The sequence below is a fragment of the Drosophila innubila genome (genome assembly GCF_004354385.1).
Source record: "Drosophila innubila isolate TH190305 chromosome 3L unlocalized genomic scaffold, UK_Dinn_1.0 0_D_3L, whole genome shotgun sequence".
Lineage (NCBI taxonomy): Eukaryota > Metazoa > Arthropoda > Insecta > Diptera > Drosophilidae > Drosophila > Drosophila innubila.
Window position 1 is genome coordinate 26,553,035 of NW_022995376.1, and position 26,552 is coordinate 26,579,586.

A 26,552-nucleotide genomic window follows, 5' to 3' on the forward strand; every position below is an offset into this window, starting at 1 on the left:
TGTTTTTGATCAAATTAATTGATTGGCTTTGGTGAAACTTTCTGTGGAAATGCCCATAGGTAAGGCTGCTTTAGGCTGAGTACATTTCCTACTGTTCAATTTATCCACACTTCGCTGAAGATTGCATATATTTCACAAATCTGAAAAATGTTCATAATTTGTTGTATGCAATATACACATTTGAAATTAGCGCCAAGGGACTGCCAACCTATGTGATTCTAATGTGCACATCCTTGCAGTAACACAGTTTGGTCACACTTATTAACATATCGTAAGAGCAGCTGATGCCCGAAAATAATCGATAGTTCGATTATTGTCTCTATAAATGTCCGAAATATCGTGACTTATCCGCCATTTTCAAAAATGTGAACTGCTTAAGTGTATGTTCTAATACGGATTATAAGTCCTAAGCGTTTTTAAGCTTTGTTTTTGTCTAAATTACAAAAGAAATGAAATTGAGTTAAAAACATATACTCATTAGATGTTTTTGCTAAAACGGTTTATTTATTTCAACGCTTATATTAAAAGTTACATTAACAATATACATTGAATATAATTATGTATATGTAATATTCAATATATGTTTAAGTGCACTTGTAGTTTTCGCTATTCATGTGCCGTGTGTGTTTGTCCGAGTTACTGTCTATGACCGCGATTTTTAAAAAAGATGTTACGAGTACAACGATGAGAGCACATTTGAAAATGATGTAAGTATATCGTATGTAAGAATGTACCTATGTATCTGTTAGTATGTAAGTAGGTCTGTATGGGAGCTTAATTCCTGTGAATGCATGTATGTATAGTTATAGTTACAGTATCCACCAGTGGCATCAAAGTCTGTCAGTAGTTATTAAAATAAAACAAAGGGAAAACGCAATACGCAACATCAACGGAAGATTTGTTTCGAATGGAAGCCAAGTTGTGGAAGAGAGTGGGGGCAACGGAACAACGCATTTGCATACACATAATTTATACAGATGTACATATTCATATGTATATCTTCTTTTGCTTTTTTTGCGAGTGAATTTGATTGGATTGCCTGGAAAAGGATAATTTTTCATTCGTACAAGTTTGTTAAGTTTCGTTAATCGTGCAATTATCTAATATAATAAGTATTAATCCAATGGAATGCTGGCCAATTGATATCGTGCTCAAATGCAAGCGAATCCGCACAATGCACATGGAGAATGCATCTAGGACAATCACAGCTGATAATCGACGGAGTCGCTGTCCAGGACCGTTGACGATACCTGCGAGATGCGTCGATTCCAGTAGTCCTGATAATCCGAATGCCTCCCGTGCTGTGCAGCAGAGCGCCACGGTGGCCATTTCAGCTATTCCTCAACAATGTCCCACACCATGAGAGAAGCGTCTGTTCCTCCCACTGTGATTAGCGTATGATCTCCACACAGGAAGCGGACGCAGGCCAACATGCCCGAGTAGACCTTCGATTCGTGGAATTCGGCACGCGGTGAGATGCACGGATATCTATCAATCATAAGGGAATCATTATAAGTGAAACAAGTCTATAAATGTACCTGTATATATATATATATATATATATATATATATATATATATATATATATATATCTATACCTGTATAGTCGCAAATAACCCTCCGCGTCTCCAGATGCGAGCATGTCGTGAGCAGCCGATCGACTGCAGGTGGCGATGATGGTGTTAGCACTGCTGTAGTATCGATTGCTCCACTGTCCGGCTACCAAGAAGCCCACAGTGCAGTTATTGGTCAGCCACTTGACGTCCTTCATGGCAATGGGACTTCGCTCCGGCGACAAGGACTTGGCATCCCAGAACAGCAGGTCAAAGTCAATGGTCACTGTCTGCACAAAGTTGCCGTCCATGCTCCAATCCAAATGTGTGAGGGGCTGGGAGCCGCGAATCTTATTCACCTTCTTGTAGGAGAATCCATCGCGTGAGACTCGGAAGAGATAGATGCTTCCATTCTGCGAGCCCATGGCAATCATGTCGCCGACTATCCCCAAAGGAAGAAAAAGAGAGAGGGAGCATATAGTAGACAAGAGATTGAATAAGGTGCAGGCACATTCTTACCCTGATTGTAAGACACGCAGTTCAAGGGTGAGCCACAAACACGAAGAGTCAACATCACCGCCCCGTTGTCACAGTTGATGACCAACAAATGTCCCTCCGTGCTCCCCGCAGCTAAAGCTGTGCCAAACGGATGGAAAGCCAATGCCACACACTCGTAGCCCGTTTGGATGGTCCAAATGAGTTTGTTCTTGCGCCAGAGTGCCACGTGCTTATCATGACCAGCCGTGGCATAAAGCTCGTCCTCCGGATGGGCGGCCAATCCCCAAAGCTGCCGCCCATGGCCGAAGACAACCTGGGTGAAGCGACGCTGCAATGACCCCTCCAATATGTTGTTTCTCGTCGTGCCCACGTAGATGTTGCCATCATTGCGACCAGGTCGCTGTGGGTAGATGGTCCTCACTCCGCCGGCAGCCTCAGGCAGCTGAAGGAGTCAAGGGAATTACCGATGTGTACACAGAAGTGACCGTAACGATTATCATTTTAAAAATATAAATTGTATACGGTTTTAAGTATTATTTGTTGAATTTTAGAGATTTTTTTTTTATTTTTTGTTTTAAATTTTAATGTTCTTTTATATGTTCGTTATTATATTAATTGAAAAATAATTATTATTTTTAATTTTGTTAATTATAATGCAAAATGAAAATAAGACATATTCTTTTTTTAAATAAAAATTGAAAAAAATTATTACTTCTTATATTTATAATTAAAAAAAAATCATTTAAAGATAGTTAATTTGTATGATACAAATTCAAAATAAAAGTAAAAAAATAGTATATCTAAGGTTTCATTTTTCTAAACTCATAATTTTTATACGCTTGCAAAACCTGGTACAAAGCAAGAGGCAGATGAACCCACCTTTGTGTCAGCTATTTTCTTATAGTTCTGAAGAGAGTCCCAGGCAGCTATTTTGCGATCCTTCTCGCCACCGGAAAGGAGAGTGCCCTCTCCCAACATTATTAGGCAACCGATGCCTTTGTTGTGGGCCTCGAACTCGGTACGGACGAAATACGCGCCATCCGAGTCCACGGAGTAGATGGTGATGAATCCATCCGAGTCGGCGGTTATTACATCACCGTCGGGCTCGAACTGGACACTCGTAATGTGCGAACGCGATGGCTGCTTCACGATGTCCGTACGCTCAAAGAAGCCATCCTTGCGGCGATGCCAGAATGCCAAGTGACCTCGTCCGTGGGTGATGATAAGATTATCATCGAGCGGATGGAAGGCGGCACCAGATAATCCCTCCTGCAGAGTCTGTAAGTAAAGCTTGACAATGGGCGATGGGCCTACATGACATCTGTGGTTCAACTTACAGCCACTTTGCCGAGCAAGTGACCCCACTGCCACTGCCAGACGGACAAGATGCTCTCGCGCCCACTGTCCACGGCCAGGATGTAACTGCCTCCATTCTGTGTGTGAATAAGATTAGATTGATTGGAATGGATGGTCAGATAGACACCCTTACCAGTTGGGAGAAGGCCACAGCTGTGACGCCAGTGTCCAGCTCCCCCATCCCAAAGACGTAGAGGGTCTGCAGCGATTCCGTACTCCATATGCGGACATGGGCCTGCGACTTGCGATCACGTCCTGCCTTTTGACCCGAGGCCACCAGCTCTCGTGACGGATGGACATCCATGCTGTGTGTGCGTTGGATTAGTATAACTCGGAATCCAACCAGATAATCATTAACTGTCACTCACCACATGATGTCTTCGGTGTGTCCTATATAATGACGCTGTGCATCCTCGTCGCGATCAAACAAAACTGCCACTGCTGCCACGTAGTAGAGGAGCTCTCCCGTTGGCAGTACCCACAAGTTGCGGCGGGCATCGATGCCTCGATAGCCGTGACTATTGAAAGAGCAAGTCTAGTTAGTATCCGAGCAGAGAGAAAAAGCGGGAAAGGCTAAAGTCCAGCACAACCGACAAATACCCTGTGCCTAAGCATACACCATATCGAGCCCTTCTTGCGAAATGACGTAAGCGCCAAAAAACAAATTTTACAGCAGAGTTTTTTTAAATTATCGTGGGTTGTGTGCAGAGACGGGTCCAACTATCTACTTTTTAAATGAATTTGGCATTGATAAAAGAAGTGCTAGTCAAAATTTTTTTAACTAGCATTGAAAATAAAATCAATTAAATGGATTTTTCTTTGGCACTGAATATTTTTAGTGAAATCTTCTTTTAATTAGCATTATAATTGAAATTTTGGAATAATTAAATTTGAAAATTTGGTCCTTTAAAAAATTGTTAATAGTTATGTTAAGAAAGTATTTAAAGTGTTAAAATTTAAAAAAAAAAGGTTAAACTTTTAAAAAAGTTTAAGCATGTTAAAAATTAAAAAAAATTAAATTTTTAAAAAAATTTTAAAATTTAAAAACAAATATATAAAATGTATAAAATATAAAACTTTTTTTTTAAGCTAACATTTTTAACCAATTTTTTAAATTTTATAGCTAGCTAGTAATATGAAATTGTCGAAACTTTTCGTAGCTCGGTGTCGCTTACGTTATAATTGACAGGCCATTAACTCCATAAAAATATACAATAAAAATGTAATTTAAATTTTCGCTCTGTGACGGATTATCCTCCGTCCATGTGAAAAGATGATCATATACTTACACCCACTGGAGCTGCAACTTTTTGTCTGGCGGCGAATTGTCTGGCGGTGCATGGTGGACAGGGGGATAGAAAGTGCGTCTCAGGCCACGAATGGTGACTTTAGTGGGCTCCTCCTTCATGATGTCCAGCATGGTGTACTCCCCGTTTGGTCTCAGTATCTCACTTTCTGGCGCATACAGGATTCGTGGCCTGCTCTTGCTGCGTGGCCTTGTGCCGCGCAAGGGAACCTTCGGCAGCTCCTCCGTAGGCAGTATGGGAGCGGCGGCCACCACCGAGGGGCGGGAGCGAGAGCGACGAATTGGGGAGCCAGCGATCATGGCTGTCCCAGTTGCTAGGTAGAATGTGTCCACATCGGCAAACTCGTTTCGCAATTGAGAAAAGCTTCGAACCTGAAGGAGGCGAATTCTCAGATTTCAATAATATGATTTCAATACAGCTAAAGAGTTCGAACAGGACAAACATGATGCCTCTCTTACCTCCTGGCCGGTGCCCGTGTACATTTTCTTGGCGCCATTAATTTTTAGCACTTGACCCAAATCCTCGAGCACTTCCTCAAACGGTTGCGAAGTGCGTAGGTTTAACAAAACGCGACACTAGATAGAAGAAGAAAATTAATATGTTTTATTATTCACATGTATACTTATGGTACATATTTATAAGCACACACATGTATTAACTGAAGTGCGTGTGTTGAGCCGAAAAGTAAAGGGTCAGAGGTAATTGGATTTATGGCTGTGTAATTAGTCTAAGCCATAAAATGTAAGTTATTAGGCAATCGCTAATGTGAAAACTATTTAGATGTGTACGAGTATATACTTTATACATTAGCTTGGGTCAATTTGTATAAAGTAAAAAAAATGCACAAAACGGTTATGAAATTCGTAATCTGCTATGAATTCTAAGAAGAATTTCCTAAGAAACCATGGGCCTAAAAACAAAAATTAAAAACCCAAATAGAGGGCGATTTATGATGAATTTAGAGATAAGAATAAGTTGGCGGTCTCTTTTCAATTGAATTTTAAAATTAATGCAAAATGAACTTTTTTATTAAAACTTGACTAAAGTGCTTATGTTTAAAATTCAATTTAAAAAAAAACTAGTTACGACCGCCAACTAATTCTTATCTCGAAATTCACTATAATTCGGCCTCTATCTGTGATTTTTATATTTTTTTTATTTGAGGTAAGTTTTACCTAACAGACTGTTTTGCCATACAAAACACATGAAAACCTTCCTCGAAAAAAGTAGAATCTTGACATTGATTTAAGACATATAGTTTCTTGGGCAATTCTTCTTAGAATTTATTGTAGATTACGTATGTCATTACCGCTTTGTCGCCAAAAAAAATTGACCCACTCTAATATACATATACATCAACTAACTGTGACTTTTCATCACATTTAGGACTTAGATCCTGCGACAAAATTTAACCGTGACACGCAACTTCCGCTGCCTCAGACCTCGGACATCGGACCTCGGCCATGACTCTTTAAGTTGTTGGCAACAAATATTTATAATTATACACACGCACACACACATATATATATATATGTATATATATATGTACGCAAACATACATAATTCATTCCTACACTAGTCTACATATGTATGCTTCTTAGCTGCCCCACAATCCGAGGCTGTGACCCACTTTGCGTTTTATTTCAATGCTTAATATCATTTGTTGCTGTGAGGGGAGTTACGGGGAGGGGGTCGGGGTGGTCTAACTATTGCAGGCAGCATTGTGTGCCATCAACTTATTATTGTTCTTGTTGTTCCAGCCACTGTTTGCTCTTCTTCTTGTTGCTGTTGCACTTAAGCTTTTGCGCTCATAATTGGATGTAGACACCGCAGCCTCTCTCTCCCCTACTCCACTCATTCTCCCATAGATAAGCGATACGCATTGTTGCATTTGTCGGCCAGGCCAACAGTTGCTTTTAGCCTGTAGACTATGGCTTCTAGTGCTTGGTGCCTGCCTCAAGTGTGCATTTTGAGTTTTAATGACCTTCAGGCCTTAATAAATGTCGTTCACGCGTATCCAGCAACATTGCATTAAGCAATTGCAGCTTCTGCACATTTCTACTAAATATATCTAGTAACTTCTATATATCTACATTTCTCTCGCTCTGCATTTACATTAAATTAAAGCATCTGGCATAAAGTTTATCTACTCTAGTCCTTGCGACAATTGCGGACAGAGCAAACTTTAGGGGCCTCCTCCATGAACTGGGCTCTAATTTATGTATTTAGTTGGCATTCACCCGAAAGACGTTGGCCTAATGGTTTTATATCCCTGCTGAGTGGTGGGCTGATTTAGATACTTCATGATGCCTAAAATGCGCCAAGATTTCCATTCAACATGTATTTTTGTTAGTTTTGCTTCTCATTATTTTAAAACTTGAACTTTAAAAGTTTTCCGCAATATTATGACTGTACAGAACAAAAGAGGGTTTGTTCGCGGCACATTTTTTTTTTTTCAAATATTTCTTAGTTTTGTGAAAACAATATTAATAATAACTTTTAGAAAAAATTTTAATTATAAAATTGTGTTCTTTTCTATTATTCTCTTAACCCGAATCGTCCTGAGCAACAGTTTTTCGAGTTTCTTGATTAAACTTTCAGGACAGATAAATTTGAGGTAAATTTATGGTAACGCTGGGAATAACAGAGTACAGGTTTTTTTAATACTACAAAATACGAATATTTGCGAATAACTCTAATAAACACACCTTTATCCCACAGGGGGGCTCCTCCTTGATATATATGACCAAATTTGGGTCAAATCGGTGCAGCATATCGTATATATAACATAGCTGTCATAGGAACAATAGGGGTCAAATTCAGCTTTAGTATCGAAAACTTTTTGTTTTCTGAGATACCTCAACCAAACTCACAGAATATGCATTTAAGTTGGTTTTATACGTCTTGACCAAACTTTGTTTAAATCGACTTACTATATCATATAGCTGCCATAGGAACAATCATATTTTATGAACAAAACAGTACCGAAACGCGATTAAAATGTATGGGAAAAACCTGTACGCTGCACTTCCCAGCGTTATCATATGGTAACACGAAAAAAAAACAAGAGATTGTTTCAATCAACATTTTATCAGTTAGAGACAACAATTTACTCTAAGAACATCATATTAAAGTTAGTCCTATGTTAATATGTTGTCTGAAAATAAAGTTATAGTAAATGCCTCTTGCTTGTTACCATATGGTACCGCTGGGAATGTTCGGGTTAAATTCGTCTTCGAATATTTTGTCGAAACTGTACATCACAGACAGTCAGAAAAGAGAATGTAAATATATATTATCAATTTTTAACTTTTTAAAAGTACAGGAGTCTATTAAGTTTGTTTTAAAGAAGAAGAGGCGTGGCAGACCCTATAAAGTATATATATTCTTGATTAGCATCAATAGTCGAGTCGATATAGCAATGTCCGTCTGTATGTATGAACAAATAGATCTCAGAGACTATAAGAGCTAGAGACACCAAACTTGGTATGTAGGCTCTTTTATATTGCAAGCAGATCAAGTTTGTTTCAGACATCGGCCACGCCCACTTTACCGCCCAAAAATCGACATAGAAAATTTCAAATCCAAATTATAAGATCAATTTAAAAGCTAGTGACACCAAACTTAGTATGTAGATTCCTCTATATTGCAGGTGGATCAAGTTTGTTTCTTTTTTGGATCGGACCACTATATCATATAACGCCCATAGGAAGAATCGGTCGAAAATCATGTTTTAGCTCGAAAATTTTTTGGTCTTATGAGATATCTCAACCAAACTGATACAATATGCATTTAAATTGGTTTTATATATTTTGTCCAAAACAGGTTCAAATAGGACAACTATATCATATAGCTGTCATAGAACCGATCGGGAGGAAATCAAGTCTTAGCATGAACTTTTATTTTTGTTATACGTATATGAGATATAGTAATCAAACTGATAGAATATGCATTAAAGTTAATCTTATACATCCTTACTGAAGTTGGTTTAAATCGGTCCACTATTTCATACAGCTGTCTTACGACCGATCGGGCGAAAATCAAGCTTTGGTATGAAAAACTATTTTGTTTTATGAGATATCGTAACCAAACAAGTTGACTTTTGTTGAATCTCATATAATTAACAAATTCGTTCAACATTTCTTGTACGCATATTTATTCAATTAAAAAAAATTTAGTATGAGCATAAGTTGCTTAGATTCGACAAGTGAGTTTTGTTTGCATTAACAATGTTAGAGATTTGGATAAAGGGTATCTGGTAGTCATTTCATATTGTTAAAGTCATATTGTTTTGATTGCCACAACTCTTTCTTACCTACTCGTCGCACATGTAAACAACACAAAAAGAACCTTTCTGGCTTTCTGCTAGACTTTTATGGTCATCAATTTGATTTAGAATGGTTCGGCAGAAATGGTCAAACTGTTCCATTTAGTACAACGTCCAGATGGCCTTAACGGTCGTTAGGTGGGCTGGGCCAGGTGGAACAGTAATAGCGCCTAGTTGCCACTATTAATCACGATTTGTTGATTGTGTATCAAATTGAAACAGCTGAGGCACTTTCGCACTCGCACCCATAGATGGAAAACACATGCCTCTATAATATTCTTTATGTGCATTTTCTTTCCTAATTAACTGGTATTTTGGAAGTGCAACAGCTACATAAGTTTGTGGACTCGTATGTGGATGCAACTCATCGATATGCAAACTATACACAAATTATGCATGAATGCCACTTATTGCAAATGCCTCTGTCTCTGTGGTACTGCTGAGGGTGTGTGGGTGTTTGTTTGTAAGCAATCAGTTTACATTGATTCACCCGGAGAAGGAGCAGGAGTCGGATATGGAAGTGGAGATGGAGATGGAGGCAAGAGCACAGCTGGGACCAAGATGGCTGACACGGCGGACATTTTGTACGTTTATGCATGCCGTATAAACAAATATAATTATGTGCACAAATAATTACATTACGTTTTCGGCTCCAATCACGTGACCCCAAACAAATGGCATTTGTTAAGCCAATTACGTGCACTTTTGGAGCTGGAGCCGCTGCCGGAGTCGGAGTAAGAGGCGGAGCCGAAGCCGGAGCTGGGCCGAACGGTAGACAGCAAACAGCTGCCGGAAGGAAGTGAGCACGGACGTATTTGTCCATTCACACATACCAGACATATGCATGTGTGTGTATCGTGTGAATGTGCATATGTGCATATGTATGTGTGTGGGAGGACGACCACAACTGCATGAGTTGAAAATTTTAACATTTTTTTGAGAGAGAAAGAGAGATTGCAAACGATTGTCGGATCACCTCATGGTTGATTTCATTTCTGTGACGTCAAAAACCATGCACATTTTTTATAAATAACTTGTGCGGCTCCTTTAGTCAGTCTGCCTTCGAACAGAAACAAAAGAATTCCAATAAAAATACATGCATAAAACAAAGGATGTGAAACTGTCAAAGAAACGCATGACATGTTGTTCGACTACTGAATACCTCGTTCCCAGATCCAAAACCATGCAAAGTTTTATACCTGGAGTATCTTCAAGATTGCATGTACCAGAAAACAGAATATTCTTAAGAATGTGCTTCCATATGTTAATGCCATCCGATTATGTTTTAGTTTAAAAATAATACTGATACTTCAATTTGTAAAAAAAAAAACAACATCGAACATGACATTATCTCTATATACATATGCATACATATGCATATACATATACATATATATGCAACAAAAGGAAAGAGCTCTAGTCAGTTTTCGGAAAAATCCTGAAAATCTAGTTTCTGATCAATAAATGATTATTACATGAGTAAGATTTAAAAACATCTTAGCCCTAGGTTTTGGTTCGGGCCTTGGCTTGGTTATGGCCCGTCTTTTCAATGCCTCGTTTTTTTTACATTTTTCTGCAACAACTGATAATCGAATTATCGATAATAAGCAGCAGTTATAAGCAGCGCAGATAGAAAATTAAATTTAAACTATCTGATAAATTAAAATAAATTGTAGGTAATTAAAATACTGCTGCTGAAGTTGCACAATGATATCAAAGGAAGCTTTTGATAAAAATTTCTGACAAGAGCGGACAAAGTAGCACAATGTAGCAGGCATTTTTAATGATACATGCTCAGGTATCATGATACACATAATTTGGTATCATGATACGGTATCAGTCCCGTTCACCAGAAGTATCAGAGGTATCACAAACTAGTCGGCCGGTGCTACAGTCGAGCATACTCGACTGTCGGAGTCCCCGTACTTACTATGGCAAAAACTAATAATGAAAAAATTAAAAAATATTTAGTTAACTTAAATGCATATTCTATCATATTGGTTCCAATGTCTCATAAAACATAAAAGTTTTTCATACTAAGACTTGATTTTCGCCCGATCGGTCCTATGACAGCTATATGATATAGTGCTCCGATTTGAACCAACTTTCGACAGAATATATAAAACCAAGTTTTATTTATATTCTAACAATTTGGTTACGATATCTCATAAAACCAAAAAAGTTTTTCACACTAAGACTTAATTTTCACCCGATCGGTCCTATGACAGCTATTTGATATAGTGGACCGATTTGAACCGAATTCGGTAAGGATGTATAAGACTAACTTAAATGAATATTCTATAAGTTTGGTTACGATATCTCATAAAACTAAAAAGTTTTTTATACTAAGACTTGATTTTCGCCGATCGGTTCTATGACAGCTATATGATATATTGGTTCAAATCGGACCACCTTTAAACAGTTTTATGTATATTCTATCAGTTTGGTTACGATATCTCAAAAAACAAAAAAGTTGTTCATAATAACCCTTGATTATCACTCGATCGGTCCTAAGACAGCTATATGATATAGTGGTCCGATTTGAACCAACTTTGGACAGGATATATAAAACCAAGTCATACGCTTATTGTATCAGTTTGCTTTAGATATCTCATAAAACAAATTGTTCCTATGGGCGCTATATGATATAGTGGTCCGATTCAAAAAAGAAACAAACGTGACTTGCCTGCAAGATAGAGGAATCTACACACCAAATTTGGTGTCACTAGCTTTTAAATTGTTCTTATAATTTGGATATGAAATTTTTTTTTCGATTTGTGGGCGATAAAGGGGCGTGGCCGAATTTTGAAACAAACTTGATCTGCTTGCAATATAGAGGAACCTACATGCCAAGTTTGGTGTCTCTATCTCTTATAGTCTCTGAGATCAAGGTGCTCATACAGACGGACAGACAGACGGACATTGCTGTATCGACTCGGCTGTTGATGCTGATCAGCAATATATATACTTTATAGGGTCTGCCACGCCTCCTTCTGCCTGTTACGCACATATTCGTTAAAAGAAACCTAATAGACACCTGTACTTTTTTTAAGTACGGGGTCTAAAAATATCAGGGAGCAAACGTGCCTGATCAATGCGGCCAATGTCTTTTATTTGATTCAAAAATATTAAGTAGTTAATTTTACATTTAACTCACTTTCGCAAGCGACACTTTGTTCCATCATGCTTTTTATGTTTTTTGATTACTTCGTATGAATTATATTTAAACTTTTTTAGTCCCCAAGAAGCTTTATTACTAGAATTGAAGTGTTCATTTTGCATTTTCATTACATTTTAGTTCCTAGAATAAAAATTTCGTCAAATAATCATTATAATACAAACATTTCCAGCGAACAAAAAAATCGGAGCAAAGATTTTAATGTATTTTTAAAATGGTATCCAAAACAAACCCTAAGAAAAAGGATCAGCGTTTTTATTGTTCAATATTTGAAAAGTTATATGAAAAATCGATGAACCGACAATTGGTGGTTTTTGAAATCCAATTTTAAGCTGTTTGGATTTACTCCACTAGATAAACTGCTTACAAACTTATCCCCGTAAGCGATCGATAGTCAGTTCTAGTCGTCTCAACGGATATATGCTTCTAAGGTGCTTCTCCTCACATACTATAAGTACTCGAATGTTTGCATTCATTAAGGATGTGTGCATGTATGCAAGTATGTGTGCACCTAGGTACACATACATACGAATGGGAGTATGTCCCGACAGGCGTTGCCATCATTGTTGTTGCTCGGCTTTGTTGACTGTTCAATACGCCTGCGGAGCCAACTGACATGTGCATATGGAGAAATGAGAAGTGAAAAGTGAACCAGTTTTTGGATGTATTCGTCTGCTGACTTTATGAGGGAAAAGCAAAGTTGATCAGACGTCAGCACGAAAGTTTAAAAGAGTCGCAGGGTGAAAGAATGCAATGGGGCACGTTGCACGTGGCACTTTAGGTTGCCAAATATTATTTAGTAGACACACAATATACTCAAACTGCTCACACATTCTGCCAATATTGAGTATTGAGTAGCACGCCATTATGCACAGCCATTTTTTGTGGCTTACAAAATCGGAGCACAGTGGCATTGGGGCAGTGGCAGGAGTGGCAGGGAATGAGGCAGACAACGCACAACTAGGCAAGAGGAGAAAGAATAAGCAAACCAACACAGTTGCAAGTATGTACTAAGCCCCTCAGGGGAGGAGAGTGTTCATCATGGTGGTACCCGTACTTGTACTCGTACTCGTATTGCACCCGTTGCCAGTTGCACTCGCACTCGCATTCTTGTTCTCGTTCTTTTAACGTTTTTGGTCTACAAAATATTTGGCAAGAGCTGCTGTTGCCCGTTTTCTACGCAGACGACGCGACATGTCCTTGGCCTTGGTTGGTTTGTTGGCCATTCAGCGAGTGTAGTGTAGTGTAGTTCGGGTCGGGGGGAAAACAGAAACAACTACAGACTAGTACGATTTCCTATTGCCTCTATTGTTATTGTTGTTCTTGGCAGTATTTTAGTGGAATTTGCATTGCAAACTTCTAAAAGAGTATATATTTTTCTTTGTCCTACGCTTGAGAGTAAAGTTTGTGAAAGTGAATGGTGAATAGTTGAATCAAACACCCAGTTCTTGCAATCTTAAGTCGAGACCCTGTTGAAATTTATTAACTGTATTAACAAATATTTTTCATAAGTATTGGCGAATTTGTGTGCGATTAAAAAGCAAAGTAAAACTTTGCCTCAACTGAATGAGTATAAAAGAGAAAAAGCTTATGATCTTACTAATGCCTCTGTTTATAATTAATTTTTTATTGTCTTTATGTGTAGCTTAGCCAAATACAAATATCGTTAAGAAATCACACCACATTTCTTATTTATCGATTCCGTTTGCTCTGTGTTATACTCGAAATAAATATTTATCTGCACGTGTCAGTTTAATTTACCACTTAGAGCAGTGACTCATCTTTGTAGGAAGGAGATCCCGCATTGACCTCGACCTTAGCCTTGTCGAAAAAGATGCATAGTAAGGCACAGACCATGTCAAACACTGCAACAACTCCAGTGTAATTTACTTATACACATTGGAATGGAATGCAGGAATCTTCATGGCCCAACGCCCACAATGTAACGTAGTTTTATTCATAAAACCTCGAAGAGCCCAAAAACTGCTAAAAATTGAGTTGCACTTAGGAAAATTAGCATAAAACGTTATTACTACTACTCGACCACCAGCTGAAACCGACGCCAATAACAACAACAACAATAACAAATGCGATGGCAACAGAGCGTAAATACTCCGAGAAACGCAGTGAAAGAGAGACGGATGGAGAGAGAGAGAGACAGAGGCAGAGAGAAAGAGAACTCGGCGGAGTGTAGAGAAGTCGCATGCCAATTCATATTTTGTGGCATTTCAAATAGCAGTAACTCATACTTGAATTAATTCTACATACTCATACTAGGAGCCAACGAAACTCCGCCTGCAGGAGGAATGGAAAAGGGCATAGTGTTTGGAGGGGTGAGGAGTGTGGACAGAGTTTTTTGTGTGTCAGCGGAAACAAGCAAATTGGCCGTGGCTTCAATTTTGTTCTTTCTTCTGGCTCTCTGGTAGCGCCATCGCCTGCAACCAAATAAAATACAAATTGCAGACAATTGATTTACCGTATGATTGCCGCACAGTTTTCGGGGTGCGCCAAAAAGTAGGCAAAGGTTAATTGCCACAGCCCACAACCCATTTGAATGTCAAAGTGAAGTGCAGCTATTGAACTTTGTGCCACATTCAACCGCCACGCATGATTCGACACGAGTACGAGTACGGGAATGCAAAAAAACGTATTCGTATAAATTATTCCAATCTAAAATATGCTATAAAAATACCAATTATTAATGCACCACGGGAAACTGGCTAACTGGAAAGGCTTCGTCATGGGTTTCGAATGATTGTGCGGTCATTAAAATAAACTTAATCACGGCGTGAAAAAACATAATTGAAATAAAAGTGTAACAACATGAAAAATGCATTTGAAAAATGGCAACCGCATCAAATAATGCTTTAACCCAGTGGACCCCGAACCATATTCGACTCCTCTCATTTTGCGAGGGGTGTCAAAGCAATTTGCGGTGCATCAAAATTGTAGTTAATGGGTCGTTACACACACGTCAACTGAGAATGTTTACGTGTATGGGTTTGAGCGAGACAACTGTATATTGGAATTTAACAACGTTATGAGCCTGCGAAAAATGTGATTCTGGGAACTGTTATTACATTATTACATTGCTAATGCTATAGTTGTTTACGAGGAAGAGATCTGTTGGACTACTTGAGAATACTCTATTTCTCTATTTATATTAACCTACATGATTTTTAAAAATGATTAGATTTAACATTGCAACGCAAAAAGCTACTCTCGTATGATATTATTAGCTATTTAGTTTGTCTGTTTGCATTAAATTACCGAATTATTTATGCACATATCTCTTAATGACAGTAAGTAAGTTAAGCTCAAATAATCTGTCAGCTGTTGAATAAGCCTATAAAAAATGTTGTTTTTTAAAGTGCAATGACGGTAACAAACAAAACAATTCAATGTTGCACACAAAAACAAATAAATGTCTGACCATAAAATATTTATTGAAAACATGTGCTCGAATAACTATACGAGTGTGAGTGTGAGTATATGTGTGGGTAAGGGCGGGGAAAGTTACGTAACCGAATGGATTCCCAAACTGAATATTTTAAATACAAACAATCAAAGTTCAAAAGCGAATTGGCCAAAAATGCATTTGTATTTGACATTCAGGGGGACCGACTCGTATATGGATATTTATTTTGTATTATTTGCACATTTTCATCGATGAATATTCATCACATTATTTATTGGAATTCCCCAAAAAATATTCGAGTCTAGTTTGCAGAGCGATGCTATGCACTCATATGTACAATGCTCAAACGAACTTGTATATTCGAATATTAAAGAGTGTGCTTTCATTTAACTATCGATGTCACTTGGCACATTCTGAATGCCATAAATAAAAAACTAGAAATACTCCTAATTGGTATCTTTATTATACGCATATGCATATGTTTATTTAATCAGATGAGTGACGAGCTTAGATTTATAATACTTAAAAACATTAAGAGATTCTGTAGAGATTTTCGATTTGTTTTATAATAAATATAAATTTGAATTGCAGCAATTAAATCGTTTGCACGTTAACGCAACAACAGAATAACCATATGGTGACCAACAAAATTCGAAAACGCGAAAATTTCAGCGATTTTGTGAACCGCATGAGGTACTATATTCTTTTTATTTTTTCGATTTTTTTATTTTATCGTTTTTCACTTTGCATTCTTGATGACGTACGAAACAATAAATATCGTTTGTACAATGGTCTGTCACACACATACGTATGTATGTACGAGTATGTATGTGTGTGTGCGTGAGTGTGTGTGTGTTCTTTTCAGAGACTGTACACACACGCGGTACTCACCTGCACCGAATGATCCAAATTATTGATGATGCGTATCACCCGTCCGGCGCTGCGTTTTATCGAGCCCGATGTGGTCGATAATGTGCCCAAATCCGCTTCCATTATTGAAGGCTTTCGGCTGGTGGGCTTGGAGCCCCAGCCCTGATTTCCTGGCGAAGCGTACCACATGCCGTTCTTTTTACCGTAGCTGGCAGGCTATGGACAGAGACAGAGAGAGAGGATGAGAAAAAAAGAGAGAAGAGAGAGAGAGAGGAAAATAAATAAATAGTAAAATACGAAAATACGGAAAGTCCGACACCGACTATCTGCGTATATCAGAGCCGTAGGTTGCGGGTAAACATTCGCATCGTTAGGACGGCGACTTTCGTGAAAAATTTCGCGCAAATCTGGAATTAATTAAATTGTTTTGCGGCACGCACCAAACAGGGCCATAATCGGGGACAAGCAGTCGAGACGCAGACGCCACACTAAAACTTTATTGCCAACACTTGTACGAGTATGTTTCGTAAATTTAATTTTCTTTTGGACGCCATTTTCCTTTTCTTGAAAGGGTGAGGAAGGACAGGAATAGGGAAGTTGCTCAAACAGGGCTACTTTGCGATTTGTTTGCAAAAGCAAATCAATTAGTCTGTGGTCTGGCCCATGATTCAGACCGTATTGACATCAACTTTTGGATATAGATTATTCAACGCAATTTACAGAATATGTAATGATAAAATAATAAGAAGTCTAAACTCAAATTAAACTTAATTCTTACAATTGGCTCAATCTATGAACACAGTTTATTTGTGGTTAAGCAAAGCTAATTTTTAAAAAATCTACTCAACCATAAATCTTAATTTTCAATCAGTTCTCATATTTGGGTAAAAGGGCGTTAAAATAAGTATATTTATAATGGCATAAGCTAAGTTATATTTATTTCAATCTAAAGTCTCATTTTTATACCCGTACTTAAGAAATGAGTAAAAGGGTGTATTGTGTTTGTTGGAATGTATGCAACAGGGAGAAGGAGGCATCTCCTACCCTATAAAATATATATATTCTCGATCAGCATCAATATCCGAGTCGATATAGCCATGTCCGTCTGTCTGTCTGTATTAACAACAGGATCTCAGAGACCATAAGAGATAGAGTACCCAAATTTGGCACACAGATTTTTATATACACCACGCAGATAAAGTTTGTTTCAATTTTAAGCCACGCCTCCCTCCGCCCCCAGAAATCACGAAAAACCACCACACCCACAGTTTTTAATATAATACAGTTGTTGTGGTAAATAACGTTATCTATTAATATTATCTATAATCTCACTTCATCGCAGCAAGGTCGGACAAGTAGAACGGGAGTATTAGCTAACCAAAGTTTCTAATAAAGTTATTATTTCAATACAATCACCCCAAAGTATGCAATAGATTTTGTTGGGTAGTAATTTTTTTCAAGTACTTTGATATATATTGAAATAAGTTACGGGTATCCTATGGTCGGGATCTCGACTATAGCCTTTCCCACTTGTCTTTAATAAGAAAGTTTTCTTAATGTGGTCATATTTTATTCACTTTTCATTTAGAAAACAACTTGACAATCACCATAATAAATTTAAAAAAAAAATCATTGCGAGATAAAAGTTTAATGACTTCATTAGCTTCATTTACTTTAATTTTAACTCTCCCACTTACACCCCCTTATTTCATGAACCAGATGAGTTAGCATAAGTCTAAGTATGTAATTTTTGTTAGTTAAGTATAAGCTTTTGGATCGGTATTTAAATCGATCAGATCTGACAGTCGTAACTAATATTCCATTCTTCCTACGTTTATATATATTGCTAGTCGCCTTTCGCACCATTCGTGCTGTTTTCGTCACTAGCGCGGACTACCGTCCGTATGGGCATTTTGTTATGATTTTTACCAAAACATTTAACAGTACTTCGTTATTGTATAAATTGCTGCAATTAAATTGATTTTGTCAATGATGAATTTGTTTTTGGAGGTGAAAGCTGTATTTTAATTTTCTTGTGACTCCTATTATTTTTAATTTAATTTAATTTACCTCTGCGACTGCAATTTTATTTGACTCCGAAAAGGCACACACCGTAATTTAAAAAGCAAAATGCCGCAGGAGCTTGAGAAACAAAGACTCAAATTGAAATTAATGCAAATTCATTTTAAACTCATTTCTTCAACCAACATTTGTACATTGCTTTGTGACAGCATCGACCGACCGACCGACCGACCGACCGACCGTCCCCTCGACGACCTGACCCCAATAACGACTGTACAGTGTACACTGAGAACAGTCGAAATATATGCTAAAAAGCGCACACACTCTTTTATGTATATGTATATGTATATGTATATTGTAATGTTTTTATATATTATCCATATGAAGCCTTTGCGGATTTTCTCGCACAGCATGTGCAGAGGGTTACATTCAAAATCAAGGTTTTTAATTGAAATTGAAATTCAACGAAATGCTAAAATATCGGCAAGAGACTGACTGCGCTGACTCTCGGTGTGAATTGGGATTTGTATGCTCCCATCCCCAAGTTTATTCTGAAAAAAGTGAAATTTATATATGAGTGTCCATAAATGACGGCACAGCACGTGAACGGCACAAATATGAGCCTAGCTCTTCACTCAACCCAGGTACTCGTATGTTTAATATGCACTACGAATCCAATTAAAAATTCATAATAATAAACCAAATATTTATTGTTTTTTATTTATCTGTAGTCTAGATAAATATAAATTTCTCTGTATAACCCTTTACCTGCTGCACAAAATTATTCATACTGTATCAAATTGGACGAACAGATTAATTTGCAATAATTTTATACTCTCAATCTCGGAGAGGCATTTCGACGTTGGAATCAAGTTCTCAATATTCTTAAGTATATAAAAGCGGAATGTAATTTGGCAATGAGTCAAAAATAAAGTAGTAATAAATGACTGATATTTTAATTTAAAAAAAAAAGCTAAATGACTGAGAGAGAATATAATTAGTTCTAGCTTTGAATTATCTAAATTGTTAGTATAAAATATCTTTTTAGTATTAATGAAACATTTTGACTAATCACTTATTATTTAGATTAATTATTAATATAATAGTTGAACTGAGAAGTAATAAATTAATAAATGTTAGTGAAAAATTCGATCTTTAAGGAAAATTTAGCCAATCAATTCAATCGAAAAGCATTCTAAACGGCCACTTTAACTAACCCACTTAGGAGCATGGCTCTGCTAGCTACTTAGCAAATAGCAGTTTAGCAAAAGCTTAAATTACGCGCTCAATTAAACTTTGAGCAACTCGAAGAAACCCGGCAAAATGGGAGTGGCACCAGGACGAAGGGAAAGACTCTAAGCGTAACTTCAAAGCCCTTCGTTTGAGGTGCAGCCTCGCAGAAAATTCATTGAAGCCATCAAGAACGACAAAACGTCGTACAACAAGTTGTGTTGAGCTGTGTCGAGTTTCACAATCTCGGACGCAGATTTGGGGTGGCCCCACGGCCACATTTGGAGCATACTTAATATGAGCTTCCTCGTCGCTTTCGATAATCGCAGTGCTTATTATTGCTCAAGGGTATTGAATTTTTATTGCCGCAAACAAATAAATATTTTGTTAGACAAATATCTTGTAAACAAATAAATACTCATATATATGAGGTCCTTTACCCATTTCGTTCTTCGGGTGCTATATCAACACTTCCCTCTCCCAGTTGATAGCCTCTCCGCAAAAAAGAGTCTGGGGAAAATGTGCAAATTACGTCAAAAGTTTGTTTTCGATCATTTTATGTACGTCTGAACTGTCTGGATCTAAAACATTATGTCTTACTAACATTAGCTAATTTTTAGATTACCAAATCTATCGAAAGTCTTAAAATACCACATCTAAGAAAAAAGATTTGAAGCTCTAAATTGTCATTGGATATTCATGTATTCATTGCTTGAAAGGTTGATAGCATGAATACCAACTTTGGTTCTATGATGGAAGTATATTAAAGAAATAGAAATGTCAGAGCTATAATTATGCCCTGTTTATTAGACATATTTGCTGATACGCAAAAATCGGTTGCCATTAATTAATGTCAAATATTAAGAATAGGGCTCCGTCCCCTGCTCGCTTCACTCGCTGTGATACAGTCGAGCTTACTTGACAGTCGGAGACCACCACCTTCTATAGAAAAAGCTAGCACTGGTAAAAATTAAAAAATATTTAGTTAAACATTTATAATTGGAAATCAGAAAATTTGGGGCATCTAGACTTTCGTCACTAGACTTGTACCTCGTGAAGAGGTTTTTTTTTTAAGATATCAGAATTTTTTTTTTCAAATGTTCCTGATTGTCATTTCACTAATAATAAAAGCCAGGGAATCAAACCGAAACAAATATCGATTCCGGTTTCGGTTCCGGTACATCCCGAAACAACTATTTCGGTAAACGGTTCTATTTCGGTATTTTCCTTTCGGTTCCGGTATCAGTACCGGTAAGTACCGGAACAGCAATTAAATGAAAACAAAAAATAATTAAGTGTTATAAAACAAAAATATACTAACAGACTCGTACTGTACAGTAGGTTCGTATTTTATCGAGATAAACCTAACTTCAATTTAAAGTTTTTTTTTAATAGAAAGCTTAATTAGCAAAGTGATATACATAAATAAAACAACAAATAGTTTTTGGAAAAGTGTACCGAAAGCGTACCGGTACAAACAATTCGGTTTTTGGTTCTTATAAAAAAATTAATTTCGGTTAGAGGTTCCGGTACCGGTTCCGGTATTACTCCCTGCTTTTAACTGCAACGCAAAAGCTATTCTACAAAAAAATTTCTATCAGCACTGATTATTTCTGCCGCGCAAAAGCTGTATGCTACAAAGGTTTGCTGCTGTGTCACGTTATTGCTGCTGTCATATTTCTCCACTACGTGTTATGTATATATACACTTATTTGTTAATATCTTACAGATATGTGTGAATTTTGACAGATATGTGTGATAAATTTTAGCTTTCCGACGACATATAAGACATATCTGTAGCTTTTATAGTTTGGAAACTGTTGGGGTTTTAATTTTAGCAGGATCTTGCGTTTTCCCGTTAAGCTGGCGGGTTTTTCGATCGGTATATAGCCCGATCTGATCGGACAGTCGTAGCTAATTTTCCATATTAGCTGTATGTATTGCTAGTCGCCTTTCGCACCCTTCGTGCTGCTTTCGTAACTAGCGCGAACTGCCGTCCTCAGTGATAATATTTGATTGCTGAATTTGGCTGCCAATCTACGATCATGATGTAATTGGTCAGACTTAAGATCTAGCAACTTAACAAGGCATAATTTTTTACTAATAAAGTCTAAGAATAAAGCTAAAAGTGTTGTTTTAAGGAGTTGATGAATGTGATAACTTGAAAACTTTAAAATTTTATATTTTCTAAATAGCACATTGAAATTCTTTTGCTCTCTCTTTCTGGGCAGGTCTGACTTATAATACTAATACGCTTTACTCTATTGTTTACTCTATTTTTCTATTCTTTCAAATTAAATATACAACTATGGTTTTTTTTAGGGGAAATTTACAATTATAGTTTTTTTAATTGTTACAAATTTAAAATAATTGAATAAAAAAATATTGTTTGGGTGAGTGGAGTAATTTTCGATTAGGTCTAGAAACAAAAAACTTATAAAATTGGACCAACTGACCATATCACAGACAAACTACAGATAATCTCCTGGTAGAGGAGAGCAGTCATCCATCTACTTGGCGCTCATTTCAGCGCCAAGCAACAGAGAAAACAATGAGGATTAAATAACTAAAAGTAAAGGGAATACTTTGCTGATGTTGAAATGTTAAAAGTATGCTTAACAACTTTGTTAAGGCATTTGATATTCATATCGCTAGAAGCAAATTTTTTTTTTATTATTGGAATGGGTCTTAATAAAGAATAAAACATACTACCCTAACATTTGCATCTAAGTATTTTAAATTTAAATCGGAGAAATTTACGACTTTTTTTTGTAACGATCACATCGGAAGGATGCATGATTGGGGCCGAGAAAATACATATGAGAGCAACCGCAGAGACGTCAAGTAAAATATTTAAAATTGCGCATACGGCACGTCAAAAAGGCTGCCTCACAGGCTGCACACGTAGACCATTAAAAAACACTTAGAAAAACAACAAAAGTCATTTAAACTTTTTGCCAACTTCTTTCGCTTTTTTCTGTGTATACGTCAAATGGCTGAAAAAAGAAATGTGAAATTAAGAGATGTTTGTTGGCGGATGGTGAGTTGGTGGATGGGTGTCTGTGTGTGTGTGTGTGTGGGTGTGTGGGTGAGTGGGTAAGTGGCCGCATTGTTTACACTGAACACTGACCCAAGACTTGGACGGCGATGTGAGCATCACAAAGGGCGAACTTTCTTCGCTATCCTCGTCGATGTACATTTAAGCGAAAGTTTTTCTTCTGCCCGTTGATGAGTTGGTATAGGGGGTAGGGGTTGTTCGTATTGTTGTTGCTGTGGTTGTTGTTGCTGCTGCTGTTGTTGAGCGCTCTGTGGGTGCGACTGTTTGCACACTTTAGTTGGCTTTTTGCTTTTAATTCACTTGCAGTTGCAGTTTTCCTTCACAATAACAACAACAATGGAGTACAGCATTAAGTTAATAATAAATAAACGTAATTTTCTCTCGCCAGCTCAGCTGTACTCGTACCGCTTAAACGCTCACTGCATCGGGCTGCTTTTTAAAGTGAGTTAATTGAAAGCATTTAAATTTAATGGCACTTTAAATTAGTTGATTGCTTGCCCAGGCCTTGACTGGAGTGCTCGGTTCGAGGCAGCTCACACTTATGCAATACCGGATGCTACCTGGACTACTACCAGCCTGGCCAACATTAGTTTGTCGCGATGATTTAGCGTCGCGCGAAAATTAAACTTTAACTTTGCTTATGCTTTTTTGCTATTGCTTTTGCCCGGGAGCCACTTTGCTTGTACTTAGCTTTGGTTTCCTTGGCGTTCGCTCTGCGACTGCAGCTAAGTGCCTGAAATACTCAAATCCAAAGGCTCAATTGTTCGAGAAGTCAAGCCGCGCCGCGACGCCACGCCACGTTACGCCATGCCACACCACACCACGCGACGTCACGCTACGCTACGTAACGTAACGTTACGCTATCCACCGTCCACTGACCAGGTGCCATATTTGTATACACATATTTCTATATATGTATGTATGTGTGTTTGGCGATAGCGTGTATTTCACACGTCTCGCATACATAAACCATATTCAAATTTCCAACGCTCGACGGTCGAGGCTCCACTTTATTCCACCATGACTCTGTTTAACACACTCGCAAATTCGCTTGCATGTTTACGACTGTGTATGTGTATGTGTATGTGTACGTGTAATTGTAATTGTAATGGTAGTTGTTTTTATTGTTGTAGTTGTAAATGTAGTTGTAGTCGTACTTGTATTTATTTATTGTTTTCCCAAATCATCAGCACCAATCTCGAGCCGCGAACATTAGCTGCCATTTTGTTGTGTCCGCTTGCCGTGCATCGTTGTGTTGGTAAATGCTTTAGCGTTTGTTCCTCGACAGCTTAGTACCGCCGCTCGACGCTGAGTAGCGCTTCACAGCGCGCCAAAATGTGGAATGTGAAATGTGTTTTGTTTTGTTTTATTTTATGTGCACTTGTAGCGATTTATGTGATTCATTCAGTGTCGACATGAACAATACAATATTCGATTGGCTGAATAAACATCATATTTATGGTATCCTTAAGGACAATCATGTCTCATTAGGTCCGTCAGTGGCGTTACTTGTGTGTTACTTGCCACAACTTTCACATGACAAGAGTCAATAGTCGTGTTTACAGCTGATACTACGAGTACTCGATGTTCAACACATCGGGTACTCACGAGTTGCGAGTTGTATCGACACTTGTCGTGCTGCCAAAGAAACACTCTTGGGTTTTCCCATTTTCCCACACGCACACCAGCTTACACCATCGACTTTGGCACTTTCGCTCTTTTCCTTTGGCGCTGTTTCGGCATTGGTTTGAGTTTGGGCATGAATACCTATTGGAATTCCTATTGGTATTGGTACGGGTACTCTTTCTGGCATTGGTAGTGGTATTGCTTTTGGTATTGGTATTGGTATTGGTATGCATAGCAAGCAGTTTTTGCCCTAAATGCGTAGTTGGAGTTGTAGTTGTAGTTGTTTTTACCGGCAGTTGCTGGTCCGACTTGTCCGGATCTGGGTTTGAGTCTGAGTCTGAGTCCGTGTCCGGGTCCGACTGCTCTGTTGCCTCTTCTGTAAGTTGATGTGGTAGTTTAGCTTATTGCTTTTCACTTTGAAGTGGCTTATATGGATATTTATTACCATGTCGGTAGTATTTGTGTTTCACTTGCAAGTAGCACGCACTCTCCCCCATTCCAGTCCAATCCTCCCATCCCTAAACTCCCCCATCCCCCTTAAACCCTCAGAGAAACAAACGTATCCACAATATGAACTCGTATATGGGGTTTTCGCTAGTTTTTCGCTTTGATATCGTTGCCTACGGCCATTCTTCAATGTCCTCAGTACGAGAATGTGAAGCTTACTGGCCGGCCAGCTGTTTTTTCAATTTTCTTTCATTTTGTTTGTTCTTGCTGGCATTTTATGGTGGTATATCGTGTATTTAGGCTGTGAATGAAACTGAATGAATAAGACTTCTCATTCTCTCACTCTTTTATTACACTATTTGCTTTCTCTTTCTGTGACACCCTAGCTGTACAACACGCTCATTGTTATTTTGTTCCTTGCCAATTTCACAAAATAATTATCCTTCACACAGAATAATTAGACCCTGTACTTCGAAAATACGAAGGGTACATTTAGAATGTTAAAACAAATCACAAAAAAAAAAAACTCTACACGAGGTAAAAGTCTAGTGACGAAACCATATTCCAGTCCCAAAATTTCTGATATCCAATTTTGTGACGAAAAAAATAAGGTTTAATATAAAAATTTTAAATAAAAATATAAATTAATACAAAATAAATACGAAAATTAGCATTCTGCAATGTGCGCAAGTGAATGAGCTACCACGAACATAAAAATTTCTTTTTACCTGAGTATTTTAGAATTTAGAAAAGTTGAAATGCACGCCTAAATGCCCTCAATCATACCTTTTCAACGATATATAGAACATACATTTAGCTTCTATGGTCTGAAAACTTTTGATGTTTCAATATTAGCGGGATTTAACGTTTTCCCGCCGAACTAGCAGGTTTTCCAAAAAGTCGTAGAACAAACATTTCTAGATTTTCGAAAAGAAATAAATCCCCATCATTACATCTAAGATTTTTTAGCGCTTTGATGCAAACAGAAAAACAAACAAATTGACTTTTCGTTTCATTTAAATTTTGCTCCTCCCTCTTATACCCCCTTATTTCATGACCCAGGTGAGTTTTAAAAAGTTTTAGTATGCCATTTTGTAAGTTTGGATATAACTCGAACTGATCGGACAGTCGTAGCAAATGCTAGTCGCCTTTCGCACCCTTCGTGCTGCTTTCGTCACTAGCGCAGAGTGCCGTCTTCAGTTATGTTTGTAACAGGCAGAAAGAGGCATAATGAAGTGTATATAAATATTTTCTAGATCATTCGAGTCAATTTAGACAAGTTGGTCTGTGTGAATGTAAGAGCTAGAGAAACCAAACTTGGTTTCCGACATATGAATTCTTGTATTTTGAAAAAGAGTAACAGAGGACTTTTTGGCTCCGTCTATATAACGATATTAATTGTTTTTATTATTCTGTATATCTAAAGTAGATTTTATTCGATTTATAATTATGATACGTCGGCAAGTTGAAACTCTCAGTCAACTAATATAACAAAAACAAATAAGTGAGATGTGTAGACTTAAAAGACGATTTTTATACCTAAGATAATGGTCGCATTCACCAGAAATCATGCTCCAAAATCTTTATGCTAATGATACTTCCTGGTGAACGCTTTGATACATTTTTCTGACAACACCTGATAATCGAATTATAGATAATATA

General features: G+C 37.6%; 1 protein-coding gene across 1 annotated transcript; it reads right to left on the bottom strand.

The window, feature by feature from the left end:
* Nucleotides 1-508: 508 nt before the first annotated feature.
* On the bottom strand, nucleotides 509-22,958 carry LOC117787684 (echinoderm microtubule-associated protein-like CG42247). The gene is made up of 11 exons (XM_034626276.1): nucleotides 22,890-22,958; nucleotides 16,529-16,723; nucleotides 5,173-5,289; nucleotides 4,697-5,085; nucleotides 3,776-3,925; nucleotides 3,541-3,712; nucleotides 3,389-3,484; nucleotides 2,931-3,329; nucleotides 2,073-2,493; nucleotides 1,599-1,995; nucleotides 509-1,488 (listed from the first exon to the last, which is right to left on the bottom strand). The coding sequence occupies exons 1-11, from the start codon at nucleotides 22,956-22,958 to the stop codon at nucleotides 1,335-1,337; spliced, it is 2,559 nt and encodes an 852-aa protein (XP_034482167.1). The 3' UTR covers nucleotides 509-1,334.
* Nucleotides 22,959-26,552: the final 3,594 nt, after the last annotated feature.